This window comes from Carassius auratus, unplaced genomic scaffold (genome assembly GCF_003368295.1).
Source record: "Carassius auratus strain Wakin unplaced genomic scaffold, ASM336829v1 scaf_tig00022246, whole genome shotgun sequence".
NCBI classification, from domain to species: domain Eukaryota; kingdom Metazoa; phylum Chordata; class Actinopteri; order Cypriniformes; family Cyprinidae; genus Carassius; species Carassius auratus.
The window spans coordinates 22,944-42,351 of record NW_020525172.1 but is presented as its reverse complement, the minus strand read 5'-3'; the positions used below and the strand labels follow the sequence as shown (position 1 = coordinate 42,351).

At 37.8% G+C, this 19,408-nt stretch overlaps 2 protein-coding genes across 3 annotated transcripts; both read right to left on the bottom strand.

The window, feature by feature from the left end:
- Nucleotides 1-1,869: 1,869 nt before the first annotated feature.
- Nucleotides 1,870-4,924, bottom strand: LOC113077309 (glycerol-3-phosphate dehydrogenase [NAD(+)], cytoplasmic). Of its 2 annotated transcripts, none has more exons than XM_026249727.1 (8): nucleotides 4,778-4,924; nucleotides 3,726-3,903; nucleotides 3,373-3,513; nucleotides 3,153-3,291; nucleotides 2,925-3,037; nucleotides 2,614-2,850; nucleotides 2,424-2,530; nucleotides 1,870-2,228 (listed from the first exon to the last, which is right to left on the bottom strand). In XM_026249727.1, exons 1-8 carry the CDS (start codon nucleotides 4,816-4,818, stop codon nucleotides 2,132-2,134), a joined length of 1,053 nt encoding a protein of 350 aa, XP_026105512.1. In that variant the 5' UTR covers nucleotides 4,819-4,924; the 3' UTR covers nucleotides 1,870-2,131. The 2 variants fall into 2 exon arrangements, with proteins under 2 accessions (XP_026105512.1, XP_026105513.1); XM_026249728.1 differs by having other exon boundaries at nucleotides 2,033-2,228; nucleotides 2,389-2,530.
- Nucleotides 4,925-6,789: 1,865 nt separating this feature from the next.
- Nucleotides 6,790-14,666, bottom strand: LOC113077307 (SWI/SNF-related matrix-associated actin-dependent regulator of chromatin subfamily D member 1-like). The gene is made up of 13 exons (XM_026249726.1): nucleotides 14,426-14,666; nucleotides 12,812-12,984; nucleotides 12,659-12,701; nucleotides 12,134-12,256; nucleotides 11,876-11,998; nucleotides 11,665-11,781; nucleotides 11,462-11,563; nucleotides 11,215-11,376; nucleotides 10,011-10,108; nucleotides 9,791-9,926; nucleotides 8,773-8,895; nucleotides 8,135-8,236; nucleotides 6,790-8,039 (listed from the first exon to the last, which is right to left on the bottom strand). The coding sequence occupies exons 1-13, from the start codon at nucleotides 14,606-14,608 to the stop codon at nucleotides 7,986-7,988; spliced, it is 1,539 nt and encodes a 512-aa protein (XP_026105511.1). The 5' UTR covers nucleotides 14,609-14,666; the 3' UTR covers nucleotides 6,790-7,985.
- Nucleotides 14,667-19,408: the final 4,742 nt, after the last annotated feature.

Sequence of the window (19,408 nt, the reverse complement as noted above, 5' to 3'; positions counted from 1 at the left end):
CATTTCTTATCTCGTTTTTCCTCTAGTGTGGGAAGCTGCATGGTTGTAGACTACCGGTCACGTGTTTCTCTTTTTATTAAAATAGCATAATGTCTAGCCTATGACATGAAGGTTGAGTCTATCCAAAATTACAGTCAATATCCCATTGAAATTTACAAAAAATAAATAAATAGCTAGTACTGCAGAAAATGAAAAACTGCAGAGTATGTTACATAGTCATACTTTTATTTATTATCATTATTATGTATTACATGAATTAATCAGATGATTTAGCCCAGATTAGTTCACGAATAACCCATACGTTAACGGGTGGATAAAAAAATAAAAAAGCGGGGTGCTCAGATTATAACCTTTCACATTGCCTATAAGTCTGACGTAGATACAAAGTTTCAACAGTTGCTAGAAACACACTCATATGGGGTAATCAATGTTCTTCTGAAGTGTTTATGTAATCAGAAAATAGACTGACCATGCTAAAAATGAAAAAAAAAAAAAAGATGTAGGTAATCTATGCCAGCATCTCGCGCATCAAAACAAACATTTCCGTCCATTATGGTTGACCTCACACTGACATTGCCAACGTGCAAGTGTGAACTCAACCATTCATCCATGCTTCTTTTTCAACCCCATCGTTTTCCCGCTAAAAATTGCATGGATATATTTGCTTACCCCGATAGGCCTTTTTCAATGTAAATGATTTTGAAAAACTCCAGTCAGTTCAGACTTGGTTGAACTATTCACATTTTATATCATCGACACAATGTTGTCATATCACACAGCTCTAACATGCAGTGATGCTTTAAACACCGACAAGATTGTTGTTTAAAAAAAAAAAAATTAATAAATAACTATCAAAACTTTTTATAACAATATTTTTCCCATATCGGTGCTCTTTAATTCTTTTATGTTAACTGAAAGCAAATTTGAATGATGCAATATTTTAACATTAATAAACAAGTACAGTTGACCATGACATCCTATTCCAGAAAAGTCACTCACCCAATGCTGGATGGAGCTGTATAAGGCTGCAGCTCACGTGATAAATGCTGGGTTTGTGGGGAGTTCATGTCTGAAATAAATCAGCAACCTGATAAAGAGGCTTACTGGCACAAAATATAAAAATACTAATCATAAATGCATTTCAATACAAATTACATTAGATTTTTCCCAATGGCTTTAAAATAAAAGAAAACATAGTGTTCTGTATTTTAAATACATATGTATCTGAACTACTCATCCCTGATTGCATGGTAGCTCACAGTATTACGCACAATGTGCTTTTCTGGACATTTTAGCAAATGCATCACAAGCACATCATCACTCCCTAGTGTCCAAAGCGGGAAATCGCCTCTCCAAAAATAGCGCGAAACTTTTACCCGCGCGCTATTAATAGATGCTGCTGTTCTCATAGAGAAAGAGCTAAAGAACCAATAATAATCAAAACAACACACAGGTCCGAAACTAAGTCACGCAACTGATCTTTCTCATGTGGAATATGAAAATAATGTTTTGAAAACGCACCTGAGATGATTCTATCGTTGAATAAACAGTGCAATCACTGTAATGTAAACATAAGATCTGTTCTGCAGTGCAATTTAAATCAGTCCAGTTGGAAAAACGTTAATAATTGAAATACCCCATTCTGCCTTATGTAAGGAGCTACTTGCTCTCAAGAAAAGGTCAAGGGTTGAATCCCTAAAATGTTAAAGGTGAACTGTGTCAGAGAGAGTTGTGCAAAGTAAAGGTCACATTCCATGTGTAGTGAGTAATATCAATGTACAGACACACACTTGATTCAATGTGAGTTTCGTTCTAAGTCATTTCTGAAATCACTAATGATTTCACGTACAAACATGCAGACCCAAAGAGTGAACCAAATCTGTTTTTATGGCACATGGAAAAGCAACTTCCAACTTTAAGGCACTTTTTCATTGGCAGCAACATTACAGAATAAGAAATGTTACATGTAGTTTGCAAGAGTGTAAGACTTGAAAACAGGTCAAAAATCCATTAAAATTCATTTTATCCCAAATAAAATTTTATGCACTTTTAATTCACAACATTAAGACAGATATTTCAAAATGTGTTAATGAAAAAACAACTTAAACAGCCGTAATGTCCATGATGATGTTTACATGTGTTCTGGATGGTTCTGTAGACAGGAGATGAACTCTTTGACTGGGTGACCCTGGAAACAGATCTGATAAACCGCATTAAACAGGGGGAACCTGCAGAGAGACAGAAAAAAATTGACATTAATAAAAAGGAAAAAATATTTTTTCCATAATGTGAACATTTTGTGAACATGTGATAATCTTTTGATTACATTTAGATCAATTTTGACCTAACTCATTTTTCATATTGATTTACATGAGGTAATTTTACTACCCAGCACTGATTGTGAAGAGCACAAAGATAGTTACTTTTCCACCAGGTTTTTGTGTTTGAGGATCTGATGAACTTCCGCTGCGGTTGCTGGACCTTGAAGTTTCTGGCCGTTCAGCAGTTCCTTCTCGAGCTCCTCGATAGACTGACAGCAAACACATATTTAGCGATGCACAAGAACACTGAAAAAGAGTGTAACTTTTAATCCTTAAGGACCAGCAAACATACTTTCCCCGTTCTAGTGAACGCTTCTCCGACTTTGCGGTTGCGTCCTCCGTAGCAGGTGGTGATGAGGTCGGCGACGCCGCAGCTCTCCAGAAACGTGGCGGGAGAGACCGGACTGGCCGTGCAGAATAGTCGAGCAAAGGCAATCATCTCCATCAGACCCAAACGGATCACGGCGGCCTTGGTGTTGTCACCGAACTCCAGACCGTCACAGAAACCAGCGCCCACTGCCACAATGTTCTACAATAACATCAATTACTTCCTAACTTTTATTAATCTAAATGCTTCCAAAACTGAATGGATGGATTTTTTACCTTTAACGCCCCACAGATCTCCACAACGTCAGAATCCTCCACCACCGTCACACGGAAGTTTGGTGTTTGCATCAGTTCCTTCAGCAGGGGTGCGTGAGCTTTGCTTTTACACCCTAAACACAAGATTATTATTTGGAGAAATACAGTGGCTGTGTGTAGTCTACAGTGGCGTATATGGGCACATTTTCCTTCTGTCATTACCAAATATTTCCATTTTGGTGTACTTACCAATCGTAGTTTCACAGAATTTCTCATCAGCAACCTCATTGGCCAGATTGGCTCCCATAAGCACGGTCATGGTGATGCCAAGTTTTTCCCTAATGACATCAGAGATCAGTTTCAGTCCGTCGGGACCCTCATCCACACCCTTACGAAACACACAAAGTGATATAACAGTGCTGCAGGTCCAGATACAAACTGAAACATAAAAAAATGCATATGAGGAAACCTTAATGAGGGATATTCCCACAGCGTCCGTCTTGATGTGACCCTTGATGGTGTCACAGATTCGGGCAACGAATTGGTGAGGGATGACAAAAATGAGAATATCTGCACCCTTTACCGAGTCCAACAGATCTGGAACCGCCAGCTAAAGAAAAACAGCCATTTATCACGGTTTTTATTGCACTTTTCTTATATCAAACACCACTTTTCATCACACTAGTTTCAAGATTGGTAAGCAAAGATATGCTTCTTTACATCATAACGACACTACTTGATTTCTACATTACATTTACTGTTGTTAAATGGCAGTAATGGTTTAAAGGGTTCAAGGATTCTAGAGATGCTTTGTGTTCTCACCACATTGGGCGGCAGCTTGTGTCCAGGCAAATATTTAACATTCTCGTGTTCGGTGTTGATGATTTCAGTGAGTTTGCGTCCGTTGACCATCTCCTCAAACACCCACATGTTCACTGTGCTTTCAAACGTGTTGTATTTTGCTGCATTGGCGCCCACTATCTTGGCAATGGCAGAACCCCTGAGGAAATGATTGAACTTTGACATTACAGACAAACTGTACTGGATAAACAGCAGCCAATACTCTGCTGGATTAAGTAATGACATCTACTGAGAGCTTAATTAGCAGAAGAACTAGAAGAGAACTTCATGTGACACACATTCTCTAAACTACAGGTTTTTTGGCTCCTGACTTTGTTGCAACTTGGGACAGGTGCTTAAAGTGGTAAACGTTGTTGCATTTACCACTGGTTTTTGGTAAGTACTGTACTATAGTGTATTTAAAGATATTCAAACATTACGCAACTCTTAAAATAGTGTCTGCAATCATAAATTTCTAAATATAAACTTAATAATCCTCTATCACTGGAAGCATGAAACATGCAATTAAGACACTAATTATGGATGGTAATAATAATCCAGATCATTACAGCTCTGCAACACCATAAAACAGCCTGAAGTGTATGGGGCAGAAAGAAAAGACTGCAGCCTGTGAGGATCGCTGGACAACAAGGTTCAATCATTACTCAGCAAATATCTTCTCAGCACATAATCTCAGAAAGCAAAACAATGCACATTTGGACATTCCATACAATACCGTTAATACATCATATATAATAAAAATAATAATTTGTAGGCTAAAAAAAAAATACAAATATAAAATCCAACATTTTTTATGATATCTGTGATTGTAGAGGTTAGGTAGTCTATTCCTGGTTTGCACTTTATATCCATAGAGGAAATCCGTGCAACTATTTATTCAATCTCTTAAAATAGAAATACATTAAAACAAGCTGTTTCCAAATGTACTTCAGTCAGTAGCTTCGCGCTATTGCTGTAAAACATAAACCAGCAAAAACAGTGTAAAACAATCACGCAATGAAAATGTCACGCACCAGTTCCCAGAGCCGATAATGCAGACTTTCTTGGCCGCCATGCTGCGCGTCTGTCCCGGCTGGACTTGCTGTAAGACTTCAGTGTGTCCGAGAGCCGCTGACGGACCGAAGAGAATCCTGTGGGCGCGCTGTTAAATAGCCCGTGAACGCGCCTCACTCCCCTTAACACGCATTGGCTGAGCTCAACTCAAGACAGGACTGACCACTGATCCGATGATTTATAATTATTATTAGAAACTATCACTCGTACTGTCTTTAAGTTGCAAATTACGTGGGATTTAATTGTTAAGACTTGAAACAAGAAGGTGGAAATTTCTGTAGGCTATTACAAGAAGCATTTATGCTATCACAAAGCACGGTTAAATACGCGACGTCGCATTTTCACACAAAATAGACTCCTGAGGTAACGGTTCGTCGAAAAGTAAGTATCAATGATAATAATTGTTTATTTGAACAAACAAATCAGAACTTTTGTCACTCAAAACATGTTTGTGCCAATTCATCTGTCAGGAAGTTCAGTTGGCATTTAGGCGCCAAAACCTCCAAAGAATATACCGCGTTAACGACAGGCAAATCCAAAAAATGTGTCCCTTATAGCTAGGGGTGTCCATGGTTAACCGGTTAACCGATTAACCGTTAAAAATTGTGTAACCGAGTGAAACATTTTGCTCGGTTAAGTGACGTCAATGGCGTGCATTGAATTTAGTTGTAATACATTTTTGCACCACCAGAGACCGCCAGAGCGCTCCCAGACATTTGTAATGTCCACAAGAAGAAGTCATTTTTCTAATATGAAGCGGGCTAATACGAGTGACGGGGCAAAATGCAAGTATTGCAATACAGTGCTTAGATATACTTCAAGTACAACCTCGTTGTTGTAATCTCAACAGCCAACACCCGGGCATCATTAGGCCGGTCAGGACACACTGGATGCGTGGCGAAAGCATCTCAGCTGCGTGGCGTGTCTGTTTTTAATTCGGCTCCCATGTTAACAGGTTAGAGCTTGCCGACTGCCTGCGTGAGACGCGCGGCTCAGGCGCGGCTCGACGCGTGCATGCTAGAAATAGAACCGACGCCTTGTTGGAAGCGTTTCCAGGCAAAGTATAATAGGAAAATATGTTTATATGTCATTTTGTACAAAAATACATATTAATTCATGACATTTTGATATTTGAAAGTCTATAGGTTGACATAAATTCAGATATAAATGTAATTTAAATAAATAATTATCGCTTTTCAAATATTGTACGTGTCAAACATAGTCATAGTCATAGCCTTAGCGAGGCGGCCGCGGAGTCTGCTTGTTACCTTTTGCCTTATACATTTTAGGCTTATTCTCAAATTCAGATTGTGTTAATGGGCGGCATTATTAGGCAGTTTTAATAGGACAATTTGACCGGAGAGATTAAATTTTGTCGGACATTCCTTTTTTTTTTTCGGCCAATGTCCGGAAATTACTATGGTTATGGTTACTATGGCACTCTATGGTTAACCGAGTATTAACCGCTAAGGGCCTCGGTTAACGGTTAATGAAAAACTTGAGAACGTGCAGCCCTACTTATAGCACATGTACATCACGGAGACAACTAATTGACGTCTGCTTTTACATCTGCAAGACGTATTTTTTTGTGTTTTTTTATCATCAATTCGTCTTTAGGACGTTTCCTATCAGATGTCAAATAGACGTTCAGAAGATGTCTGTCACATTTACAATGTGTCTAAAACTATCACGTTTTTACACAGGTGATACTTTCCAGATTAAGTGATTTTTTACATATTTTTCAGATTATTTTTGCCGAGAATTGATTTGTGTATGGTTACATTTAGTTGCGACTCACAAATAAGGACAATGGAAGCAAACAAAGTGCTATAACAAGTCTCAGTTAGCTTAACTCCGTATATATGTACTGTAGTTTGTATATAAAAATGTTAATTGTATAATAAATTAAAAAAGACAGTTCTAATTCCACACATCAGGAAAAAAACATTAAGAGCACTGATTGCATTTTACATCGAGTTGAGCATTGATACAAGTTTATCTTTATTATAACACAAGGACTAGTAGAGAAATACAACATTTGGTCCATTAAAGCAAACAAAGAATATCAAGACTGTAAGATATAAAAATCAAAACAAATACATGACTTTAGGAAAACAACAAAATGTAGTTAAAACTTAAACTGCCCAGAATGTTAAAGTCTTTAGCACTTCACTTCTAAACGCTTTGAATCACTCGAGTGGAAGAACCCCCAGCCTCTCTGCAGCATTAAAACTCAACCGTTTTCCTAGATGTTTTGTGGGTACTCATGACCAGTTCATACTTGCACTGGCAAGTTTTTCATATTATTCACATTTAAAGTGACAAGTTGAATGACAAGAATTAATCAATTGAACCAATAAACCATGAATGCATTTCTCGAAATATATGAATACATATCACAGCGAGGTTAGAGTGGAATTACTTTAGAGTCCAGGAAAAAAGCTTGTGACCAAAAGATCTATAATCAAACAGGTCGATCAGCAGTACATCTAACCTTGTGCACCTAAACGACTAAAAACAATCTTATATTGAGCGTTGCTGAAAATGCTAACAAGTGAGCTCGCCTTTCATATCAACAGACTTGTTCAAGGGACTTCCAAATAATTCATCTTCACAGAGCTGAGGTACTACACTATGTCATTATTAGTCATCTATACTTAACTAGACTAGATCTTCATAAAGTTCATATTATGAGAACATTAAAATATCAAAGACAATATCGATAACTTCAAAAATAAACAATGACCCCCTACAAAAAGTAACTCTTGCTGACTGGTTAATATGGAAAGTTGTGAATGGGCTCAAACATTAGCATGTCTAAGAGCATTCTTGCGATCTGGAATTTAGTAACATAATATTATTTAACAAAGCCTGTCAGTTTGGTCAGAAATCGACATTTTCTGAAGTGACCGCGTCGGAAAAATCACCTTGACAAACATTCAGTCGCGTGGGAACCTTGAAATACGTAAAAATAAGAATGACAGCAGACAACAGTTTGGCGGAGTCACAACAAAAATATGGTCATTTCTGTATAAGGGTTATTCCTGGGCAGCTACAGCAGGACAGCACAAGATAAACTGTAGTGATCAGCATCTGCAGCACAGATCGGCAAGACATTTGCTACCCAGAACCCCCTCTGGTCCTGTGTCCCAATGGCCGGGAGCTTGCTTATGTGTTTCGAATGCCAAGAGCCTGTTCCAGCTCCTGTCTCCTTTGCTGAACCTGAGAAAACAAGATTGAGGAAAACGTCAATAATAAGGATAATGCCCTTTGAGATTTCAAGTTTCACAGTGGCTAAATGAGTGGAAAAGCATCACCTTTGAATAGAAATATCTGCACACAGCCTCCTGAGCCCAGGGTTGGTGGTAGAACTCTGCTCTCCTTTCCTCCTCTGGGTTTCCAACCACATCTGTCATCGTCTGCAAGGAGACCGAATTCAGTTGTCAGCAGATCAAATCTAACGGTTACTGATTAATGGCTTTTGTCTGGAGCAACACACTTTCAGAAATTCATCACATCGTCCAGTCCCAAGGAATTGCATGCAACTGCTTTGCAACATATTTTTAGACCGATAAATTAGGACTGAGCAAACAGTTGCAAGCTTTATTTTCCCAAGCTGTTTAGAAATTCAGCATCACATACAAAGGCCTGTGAAACACTTTCCCAACCCCCACAATCATTACAAATCCAGTCAGTCCACTAACTAACACTCTGTTGAGCAAACATACAGATGGTGAACGACTACAGCTCTGGGCGAAGGTTAGACAACCTCTTCTGACTAGCGAACTCAGAAATTAGCAGAAGCGTTTATGAACCCGGCAGGTTTATTAAGATAAAATGGAACTTCCAACTTCATGTGTCCATAAAAAATATGATATTACCATAAAACAAGGGCAAAAAGTGTGGTAATATAAAGCGTTTTAGATGCCACTCTCCTTGAAGCATTTGGTCTCACCTTCAAGTCTCTGCACTGGGACTGGAGCCAATCATTAATGAAGCCCTGCGGGTCTCTTGCGAAGCTCAACATGAACTCCCTTTGAGTCTTCAGCTGGTTAATGGTTTCGATGGTCTCATGGATCTGAGGGATCAAGCAAGCACACATGTGGGATCATGATTACCATTATACAACATTTTAATCATATAACAGTTAGTTCTGGTTCACAAGGTTGAATGTGTCCTCAATATAAAGTTCATTATCAAACTTTTGTATTTGAGAAATCACAAACAATCTTGGTCAACATCATGCAGGTTTTACTGTCGCCTGATATTTCATAAATACAAAGGTCAACCACTGTTTTTGACGGTTGCAAACTGACTAGAGGTTCAACTGGGTCAAAGGGGAATGGTCTCAAGTGTGTGAAAGTTCACAGCAGGTTTTAGTGAAATATGATCAAAAATGCTTCCAAGATTATAAACACTAGCGCTTGTCCAATATTTTAAAAAGGCTAGATGTTACTATGCAGATATAACATCATATGCAATATCAGCAAATCAATCATAAATCCACTTTTGGTTGAATGTGGTGCCATATAAACTTTTATAGAGGAATCCAAAAGAACTGAACTTTGACCCACAGCTGATTTCACCATTTCACAATCACTCAAGCTGAAAACAATGATTTCATCAAGCACGAAGTAACTGTGGCAACAGTGTAACCACGGTGAGTATGGGTTGCTATCCCTGAAGTGTTTACTAGGCTCCTCAAGATTCTCAGCAAACAGAGAATAATACAATTAAACATGTCCAGAGTTGACAGAAAACAGGATGCTTTATCCTTGACCACTCCCAGGCTTCTATTCACAAAAAAAGATGAAAACAATATTCAGACTGGCGTGTTGCCAAGAGTCACTTTGATATGCAGCAGGAAAGCCCAGGATATACAACAAAACAACAGTGCAAAGGCAACGCCGGCGCTCACCCCTGCAGTGGTATGCTGAGCAATGTTTATTCAGCCACATGCAAAACCTTTGTACCTTGTTGTCAAGGCCTGCGATCTCTTGCTGACTGGCCGTGGACAGCAGGAAAGAGTTCATCTGGGTCTTCAGGGTGTCGTCCACCTCCACGTCTATATCGTAGCATGCCGTCTTCTTCTGGTCATTGGGATCCACGCTGATACAAAAGGATGTTTAGATGTTGCATCACAGACGAGGCAGAAACAGCAATTCTGAGTGACATCATGTGATTGACGGTTACCTTATGACATGATTGATGATGATTGGCTCGGGGGGCATCAGTAGTGCATGCAGCCGTTGAGGAATCTCAGAAAACTTCATCCTCTGGGTTTCGAAGATCTAGAACAATGAGAGCCAACAATTACTGGATCACAAAGAGCTTGAATGAGAACAGACAAATACGGAGTTTCAAAGATCTAGAATGAGAAGAACTGAGGTGACTCTTTAACAAAGAGAACGGACCATTTTTGGCTTTTAAATATATCAAACAAGGCGAACCTGCAATTCTCAGGTTTAAAAGATCTTGATCGAGGAGAACTGACAATTACTGGGCTTTAAAGATCTTGACCAAGAACCAATAATTATAGTGTTTCAAATATCTAGAATGAAGAGAGCTGGAGTATTTGGGTAAAATTATCTTTTAAATAATGTACAGTCATTTTTGGCGATTCAAATATCTCAAATAAGGAGAACCTACAATTATCAGGCTTTGAACGAGGAAAAACAGAAACTACTGGGTTTCAACAATCTTGACCAAAGAGAACTGACAATCCTTGGGTTTCAAAGATCTTGAATGAGTTGAAACATAAGTTTTGGGGTTTCAAAGATTTAAAAGTAGGACGACCAGCAATTATTGGGTCTCAAAAATCTTGACATTTACATTTACATTTAATCATTTAGCAGACGCTTTTATCCAAAGCGACTTACAAATGAGAACAATAGAAGCAGTCAGTCAACAAGAGAACAACAACAGAATACAAGTGCCATGACAAGTCTCAGTTAGTCTAGTATAGAACGCATAGCCAGGTATATATATATATATTTTTTTTTTTATTTTTTTTTTTATTAAATGAAAGAAGAGACAAGAAAAGGAAAAGTACTGGTCTTAGAAGGTTAAGTGCAGGCGAAAAAGATGAGTTTGAATGAGGAGATTCGTCAATTATTGGGTTTGAATAGATTTAGAACAAGAACTAATAGCTCTAGAACAACATCAAAAACAACATCTGAAGACATTAGCATTGCAGCCACTACACTGGTTAAAAGATGCATTTAACCAACTTTCTCTGACAGCACAAATATGGACTACGAAAAATCCATCAGACTCATACCAAACACAAAAAAACAACTAGCTTAGATGCTACTTCCTGCAGTCAAGCCTAAGCAGGCATTTCCAGTCGGAACACCTGAGGTAAAAGGATCAAAAGACAAACTCTAATATTTGTTACCTGCTGGAGGTATTTATCACAGTTGATGAACTCTCGTTCATGAGGGTCCTGGAGTTTGTGGGTCTTCACGTACTGCCACAGAGCCTGAATGATCACGGGCCGGGTCTGAGTGTGGATCCCCAGTAACCGGGCAAGTCTGGGGTCCAACTTAAACTGAGGAGGCTAGAAAGAGAACAATTTGTCTCCGTCACAAATACTCACATTTGCTTACAGTGTGGAGTGCCACCTGCTGGTAGTTTCTGCTCACCTGGTAGTCCAGCATAAGCAGTACAGTACAGCGGACACCAACATCTCCAGGCCTCTTCACTTGAAATCCATCCGTCTCCTGAGTTGTAGCAGTTCGGTGCCACTGAAATCAAAGACAACGACTCCTGAATGACCGGAAACTGGCACAAAAGTGACAACGAAAGAGATCTAGTGGAGAGAACCACAGCTGAGAAATGCACTCACCTCCACCAAATGATTGTCAGGTCCATACAAGTCTTTGTCCAACTCGATCACTAAAGACTTGAAAAAAGAAGAAAACTTCCTCTTCTGCTTGGTGGCTTCGTACTTGGACACAGCAGTCTGATACGGAGAAACGCATTCAGAGTTTACACAAATAATCGTCTACCTCTACATAGAATCTTCAATCACTGCGAGATGATAGAATCTGGCTTACGTCTTCAAGAAGTCGTCCCTCCACACGCAGCTCCCAAGATGCAACAGTTCCTTCGCCGTCCTCTGCATCTGGTTTGGCAGGGTTGAAGGTGTTGGAGATAAATATCCGTAGTTTTCTTTTTTGCTGCACAGAACAAACAGATAAACAGTGAAGGCTTTCAATCAAATGTAGTTCCAGATTCAAGCTCAGTCAAAGTTTTGCTCCTCTAAAAGAGTCCGAAGACAGCCAGAACACTGTTGGTAAAGGATCTGCACGTACCTTGATGGGTCTCTTGAGAGCTTCCTGAATATCAAGTCTTTTGCGCATGATGGTCTGATCGAGCTTCCTCTCGAACGCCAGCAGGTCCATATATGCCTGAGACTCGGGAACGAGCTCTCGGATCTGAAAGAGATCCACAGGCAAAATCATCTCAAGATCATCTCAACAGCGTTTTGTACCACTTCTGTTTAAATTAAAAATTAATGCATTTAGCAGACGCTTTTATCCAAAGCGACTTACAGTACATTCAGGCTATCAATTTTTACCTATCATGATGTTCTCGGGGAATCGAACCCCCAACTTTGCGCTTGATATTGCAGTGCTCTACCAATTGAGCTGCAGGAACACTGTTTGCATCACAATCTGCACAACTTTAGTTTTCCGGTCTTTGAGCTCCAATTCCTTTTGGAGTAATGCACTCGGCTAATATAGTATATAAAGAATTTTCGTATTTGCATGGTAGCTTTTTCGCAAAAAAAAAAAACAAGGCTGTCTACTAGTACAGTACAAATTATGACCACTTACTCTTTGAGGTAGGATTTTATCGGCCATTTTCTTCTTCTTGGCACTAAAAAACAAAAAAAACAGCACCATTAGTGAGAGAGCTGCAGATCCAATTATGCACAATTGAGGAAACATCAGGTTTATTTCATCATGTGAGGTGTTAACTGGACTTACTGTTGGTTGCGATTCTGTTGCTGGACCTGTTGGATCTGATTTGGTGGCGGTCGCTTGCGGGACGGGTCCATGACTGGCATACCGGGGCGGGACACTGGACTGGCCCCGAAACCTGGGGGTCCCATGGAGGGTCCCTGAGGGGTCATACGACTTGCTGGAGGCATTCCTGGTCTCTGCCAAGACAGGAACGAAGGGCGGTTAACCGACCGGACAAAAACAAGTAGTTTTGATGCAATTTCTTGTTCTGGCTTTGTATTTAAACAGCAATATGAAATGTCAGCATATATCACAGTACACATCAATATTTGACTAAATAAAGACGATAATAATTAAAAGAAATTATAATTTTAATATTTACACAAGGATTTGATGAAAGAAAATGAGTAAGTTGCTGAAATTTAACAGTAATTTTACAAAACTGTAGTTATAAAAAAAGACAACCACTGTAACTATCAAAGCATTTAGTTTTTCAGTAATATGATTTTGTTAAACCAGCTGACGGTTCCCTCTCGTTGTAAGTGTCAAGATACAAATACTGGAGTCTATTCATACTGGAAAAGGGAACATAAAGGTGCAGAAAATAAAAAAAATCATATTGTTCCACTGCCAATGTATGAATAAACAACTTCAATCACAAATCAAACATTTGTAAAAATTTAAACATGAAGTTTAAAAAAAAAATAACAAAATTAAATAAGAACAATATCCTAAATAACAGAGCATGTGTTCAAGGTTTCACTGAAGTCTACACACACACACACAATGAAGAAAACCAGCAAACCTAAACCTAATTCATCCTAGAATGCAAGACGCAGCAGCACGAAATCTCCACATTTTTTCCTAAATGTTAAACTTGTGATTTTTATTGAACAAATACAATAGCTTTTAGAGGCCATAAAAGTAGCTTTTTAATGTTTAAGCCATAATAAAGTACACAAACATTATACAGTTTCTGGGTCACTGATAAAATACACATCGCTGATCATCTGACTCTTTGTACAGATGGTCACTGAAGCTCAAGATGCTCTTAAGAACATCTCAAAGAACATGATCATTCTGACTTTTCCATGTTTCTATCAACAAACAGCTTCTCCCATACACTGTGTGTTGATGGTTCAAGGAATTATAAATATGTGTTCAACCAGAAAAAGCAAAACAGAAGTATTTCCGCGGGTAGTCTCAGGCACACTGCACGCAAAATATATGATGTGTAATATCTACAATATCTGTAATAGAATGCAACAAACCCATCAGGATGATGCTCCTGTAGGCCCTAGTTTAGGCCTTAAAAATCCAAGATTTAACGTCATCAAAATTTACTGCTTGTTCATTTTTATTTATGCCAATTCTAAGATAAATACTCAAATCACTTGTTTTGGATTACAAATCAAGAAAGAGGAGTTTGATGCTTTGCAGTGACCTAGCATTACTCAAATCAATACCACAGCACGCGAGCATAGTAATGCAATATTTATTATTTTAACATTTGTAATTCGATTCAAAACAGTCTGAATGTGTGATGCATTGAATAAAGCCATAGGCCCTGCATGCAAACATTAAAACCAAAACCCTCCGTCTAGATAAGGGTGCTTCTTTGTTCTTCTCGCGCCTTACCGGGTATCCGGGCATCGGTGGTCGATACATATGGTTCTGAGGGCCGCCGGGTCCCATCCGTCCCGAGGGCGTACCGGGACCCATACCGGGCCCAGCACCGGCTACCGGAGGCCCGGGCCCCATCGGGGCTCCGCCACCTCCGGGTGTCGCAGGCTGAAAACCACTAACGTTACGAGCCGCCATCTTCTCCCCGAGTCGCAAACAGACGGAGCAACACAGCCGGTGAGATGTGAACGAGTATCGCGATAGCTGAAGAGCACCAACGGTGATGAGTGACAGAGTCTCGCGAGATGTGAAGAGAGAACCCGCTTACGCACTGACGTAATCTGATCTATAGAAATATATATATATATATATATATATATATATATATATATATATATATATATATATATATATATATATATATATATATATATATATACATGTTTTTATATAATGTTGGCTAATATTGTTTGGCTCAAATTCTCGTATTCAGTACATTTATTTTAAATACATAAACGTCCCTAACATACATTATTAGGTAAGAATCCGCTATGGTCAACTTTTCTAGTCGACTTTAATTCGTGTTTATTTAATTAATGAATTAAATGTCTATACGGAGATAAAAAAAAATCTCACTGTTCAACTTTATATAAATTTCCACCACATATATGTATATATATACACATATATAATATAATGTGTTTTATTGTATGCTTTGTATTATAATATTATCATTTACATCTCTAATAATTTTTTATTTATATTATTATTTTTATTTATATTTATTAATAATAAACATTAAGTATTGAAAGGCTTCAATGCAAATGTAATTTTATGGTACAAACATTTTGACTCCTGTTTTACAGCAAAAAAAATAAAAAAAATAATAATAATTAATTAATAAAAAAAATTAAAGAATTATCAAGTAAATCTTCACAACATACTCCAATTTCTAAATTAAGAGTTGTTCACACTTGACCCAAATTGATGTGAATAAATTCACACTATATCCAAAAGAGGGAGACAAACACCCATAAATAGTCACCAGGCTAGTATTTGAGATGGTGTAATATTTTTATGTATTATAATATCTAATATATATGAAAAAAAAAGAATAAACACCACTAACACAACAATTATTATTATTATTTTTTAATTTGTGCTTCATCACCTTTCTTAGCCATTTGAATTCGGATGGTTGTAAATAAAAACTCAAAATGAAATAGGAGAGAACTATGAGAAAGGGTCAAAGGTCATTATCTATGGCAGTTGCATGAATTAAAAACATCACTCTGAATGGTTACAAAGACTTACTCGGTCCACTGCAGTGCACATCAGAAGCACGTGATGTGTGAAGATAATTAAGAAGTCAAGCAGCTCTCTCTACGTCCTTCATTCTGACATTTGGCCGTTCATCCTAATGCACAGATTTATACACACACAAAGTAGCTCAACTGTACTCACTGTGGTTGATTAAAAGGGCTGATCAGCTTCCTGCCGACTGCGCCAGCATCCATAAGTCACACATCGGCGGTCACAAACACTCTGATGATATCATTAAACTCTTTCCCATTAGTGCACTCTAAAATCAATCCCTTAATTCACTGTGCAAATATATGAGTATGAGGTGTGATGTATTCCTGGTAAAATTTCAGTTTCAGTGGAGACTATATAGACCTTCCCAGGTCTTAAAATAAATAAACAAATAAATAAATATTCCAAGTTTCTGGGAATCTTTCAGACTGGTTACATGCTCTCAAAAACCGATAACATGCATGTTTGTCCTTATACTGTAAATATGAACATTTCCTTTTCCACAGTGTTTTAATTGCATTGCGCTGACAGGGATGAACTAGTACTAATTTTGAGCAATTAGTGGCAGCACTAGTATGAAACAAGAACAGGATCAGACCCCTTCCTGCTGCTATTCATGAGAAAATAAAGAGCTGGTTTTCATTTGTTTATGGTGCAAAAGGCATCTTTATGAGGTTTAGTCCCTTCACTTGTGATTATGTTGATGAAAGAAGGTGCTTTGTTATTGAGGCTTCATATTGTGAGAATAAGAAAAAGATATGAAAGAACAAGATGTTATAACAGGAGGTTTTGTTGGATTTCATTTGTACTATATAAATAGGCCTGCTTCCCACCCACACTTCTGATCAATACACACAAATATTAACATCAAATACACCATTTGGCCATTTAACACTCTCTTTTCTTGTCAAAGTTCACAAAAATCAAGTTAAATATGTTCTGCCAAAGCTTTATCAACACAAAATAAACATATCTTTCATGTAGCTATTTCTAAACGAAATGGTTGGAAAAAAAAGAAATAAAGTGAATAAAGTTTTTTGAACTATATCAGACATTGTCCGTCTATGGACATTGTAATATATTAATTTCTTAAATGTCTTAATTTCTTAAACAGTTGCTGTGTCCATGATATTGTCCAGGCATTTCATATCAGCTGATGTATTATGGTTATCATTTTATGTCTACTGAAAACGACCATAGAGCACATAAAAATATATATACAACAACAACAGCTATTAAAAGCGAAAAAACTTAATTTTTAATAGTAAAATACAACGTGTATGTATTATAATTTTTATTATTATAATATAAAAATCCCATATTATGTATATACTGACGTATGCGTGATGTCATTTTTTCTCAGTTCGCGCGCAAAGTAGGCTGTGGTGAGGTAAGCGTCACTTTCAGCTCCGTCAAAATTGAAACGGTTTGATTATTTATTTACATCGATAACATATCATAATTAAAAAAAAAAATATCGTGAGATTATTAATGTGAAATTCGTCCTTTGTTTCGTGTTCGTTAGATCGTGTTCGTGTCTAATCATAAACTGCTAACAGATGTTATCATTAAGAAAAGTTTGATTATATTTATGTAAAATACTTTTTTTTTTTATTCACAGCTGATGTCCCATCAGTGTTTTCCCTCAGAATCACCATATAGTCGTTATTTTCAGCAGTTAATTCTGTATTCAATAAGTGAGTAAAGTTTTATAGTTTTAATAAGATTTGTTTGGTCTTTTTGCAGGAGAAAACCAGGAGGACTCTTCACAGGGTTATTTAACTGTGAATAACTTTCATCCATTTACTGTAACCTGAATACCAACATATGCCAGTGATGATGTAAGTACTGCAAATAAGACATACAAACTAAATGGAGCTTATTTACTGTTGCACGTTTTAGTTTTCCTGTTAGCTCAGTCTGACATGTTAAGATTTTTGCTGACAAAGCCAACGAGTTCTTAGCTTTACTTGGTATTGTTGCCAATCATATCACAGTGTCCTCCTGCACAGAAAGATTTAACCTAGTGGGCAACTGATGACACATAGACACATGCCAGGATTTCTAAATATGATGAATGCATGCAAAACTGGCATGAAAGTAAATGATAGTGTCTCCAATCGACCCGGTTAAAGCCAGTCTCTGGAGTTCTTATTAATCCTCTCAAAGAGCACGATGACACTCTACTCTGTGACAAACGGCAGCTTTTAATTGTGCCACGAGATCCGACAGGATAAATTGGCACAAGGGCAGAAACTCTTGACAGTTGCATTATGGGAAATGAATAGAAACTCATTTTCAGTGAGCAAGTACCAGTGTGATGAACTCAAAGTGGCTTGTAGGGTAGTTCAATTTTCACAGTTTCAGATGATCTGAACAATTAAGTGACACTGGTAATGTGACAAGGACGTCAATGCCAGTTTTCTCAATTACAAACACGCATCGATCACAAACTATAAAACAAGTATGAGTCTTTTTCACCACGGTATTACTGTTTTCTGGACATGGTACTACAGTGTTGTTTTAGTAAAAAAATTACCATATACAACTAGCATTGGCATTTATAGCTAAAATAAGCATTTTATAATTAAAATAATATTTTTTATTATTACTAAATAAGCATGCACAACACACACTTTGTAATACTACAACATCCAGATACCTTTTGCATTGTATTTTTTAACATACTATGATTGTAGATGCACTACGTCTTTTGCATGCCATTTAGGATGGATAGTTTGAAAAATTGGAATGTGGCTTTAAAAGGATATTTATTGGAAACCCCAAACACATTGCACATTCACAACAGCAGCAGCTGTGCCAAATCAAGACTAAATGCATCTTTCCAAATACGTATATTTGATGCGTTTGGAGGACAAGGCACGTCTCAAAGGCACTAGTGTTGCACTACAAGATCCTCATCAGAATGCCCTGACGGTTGGGTTGTGCTGCCTGAAGTCATTGGCAGTTGTCCCTACATCTGCCAGAGACATTCCCACATCAGCACAAGAGACGACAGAAGGAAATTACATTCATCAGTCATTTATGATGTCCCTCAATTCAGTTAAACAAACAGAGCATGTTCTAAACCACCACAAGGCCACATAGAAAGCCTGTGGGTGACTTTGGACAAATCAGTCCAGTTATACGTGAACTGCTGTTTAGATTTAATCATGGTTCTGATGCCATTTTAATATACATTTTCCTGAGAAGAGTCGGTGTCAGATGTCATCCAACGATCTTGATGGATGCCTCATGTTTGGATTTTCTCTTATTCCTCTCGGGTTTGATCTTTCAGCTCATGCACTCATGTCCTGTATCCTGACACCGTCTGATTCTCATGAACATCCCCTTCATCTTTCATCTCCCTCTTTCTACTTTCCATAATGTAGGTTCAAAATGTATTCTACCTTCTATCTGAATTGCTGAATAGTTCTGAGGTAAGTGAACAGTAAGGCTTGAAATCGGGAGCCACTTGAAATTCAGAACCATTTTTTGTCCATTTTTATAAAGAGTACTGCAGCTGAATAATTTCAGTGAGGTCCAGTTTTCTTAAAGTAATTGAAAGTCTGCGTACATCTGTTGGTGGAAATGGAAAATTATACTAAAATACAGAAAGAAAAAAAAAATCCGCTATTGAATCTACAGCATCATGGCTAAAGAAATCTTGTACATCCTGAAGAA

Excerpts from the sequence above, each read along its gene's own strand:
- LOC113077309 (XM_026249727.1), bottom strand. The coding sequence starts at position 4,818 with ATGGCGGCCAAGAAAGTCTGCATTATCGGCTCTGGGAACTG. Across the intron at positions 3,904-4,777 it reads ATTATCGGCTCTGGGAACTG|GGGTTCTGCCATTGCCAAGA; the intron begins GTGCGTGACATT and ends TCATTTCCTCAG. Across the intron at positions 3,514-3,725 it reads ACAAGCTGCCGCCCAATGTG|CTGGCGGTTCCAGATCTGTT; the intron begins GTGAGAACACAA and ends GTTTTTCTTTAG.
- LOC113077307 (XM_026249726.1), bottom strand. The coding sequence starts at position 14,608 with ATGGCGGCTCGTAACGTTAGTGGTTTTCAGCCTGCGACACCCGGAGGT. Across the intron at positions 9,927-10,010 it reads ATCATCAATCATGTCATAAG|CGTGGATCCCAATGACCAGA; the intron begins GTAACCGTCAAT and ends CTTTTGTATCAG. Across the intron at positions 8,896-9,790 it reads TCGCAGGCCTTGACAACAAG|ATCCATGAGACCATCGAAAC; the intron begins GTACAAAGGTTT and ends TTGATCCCTCAG.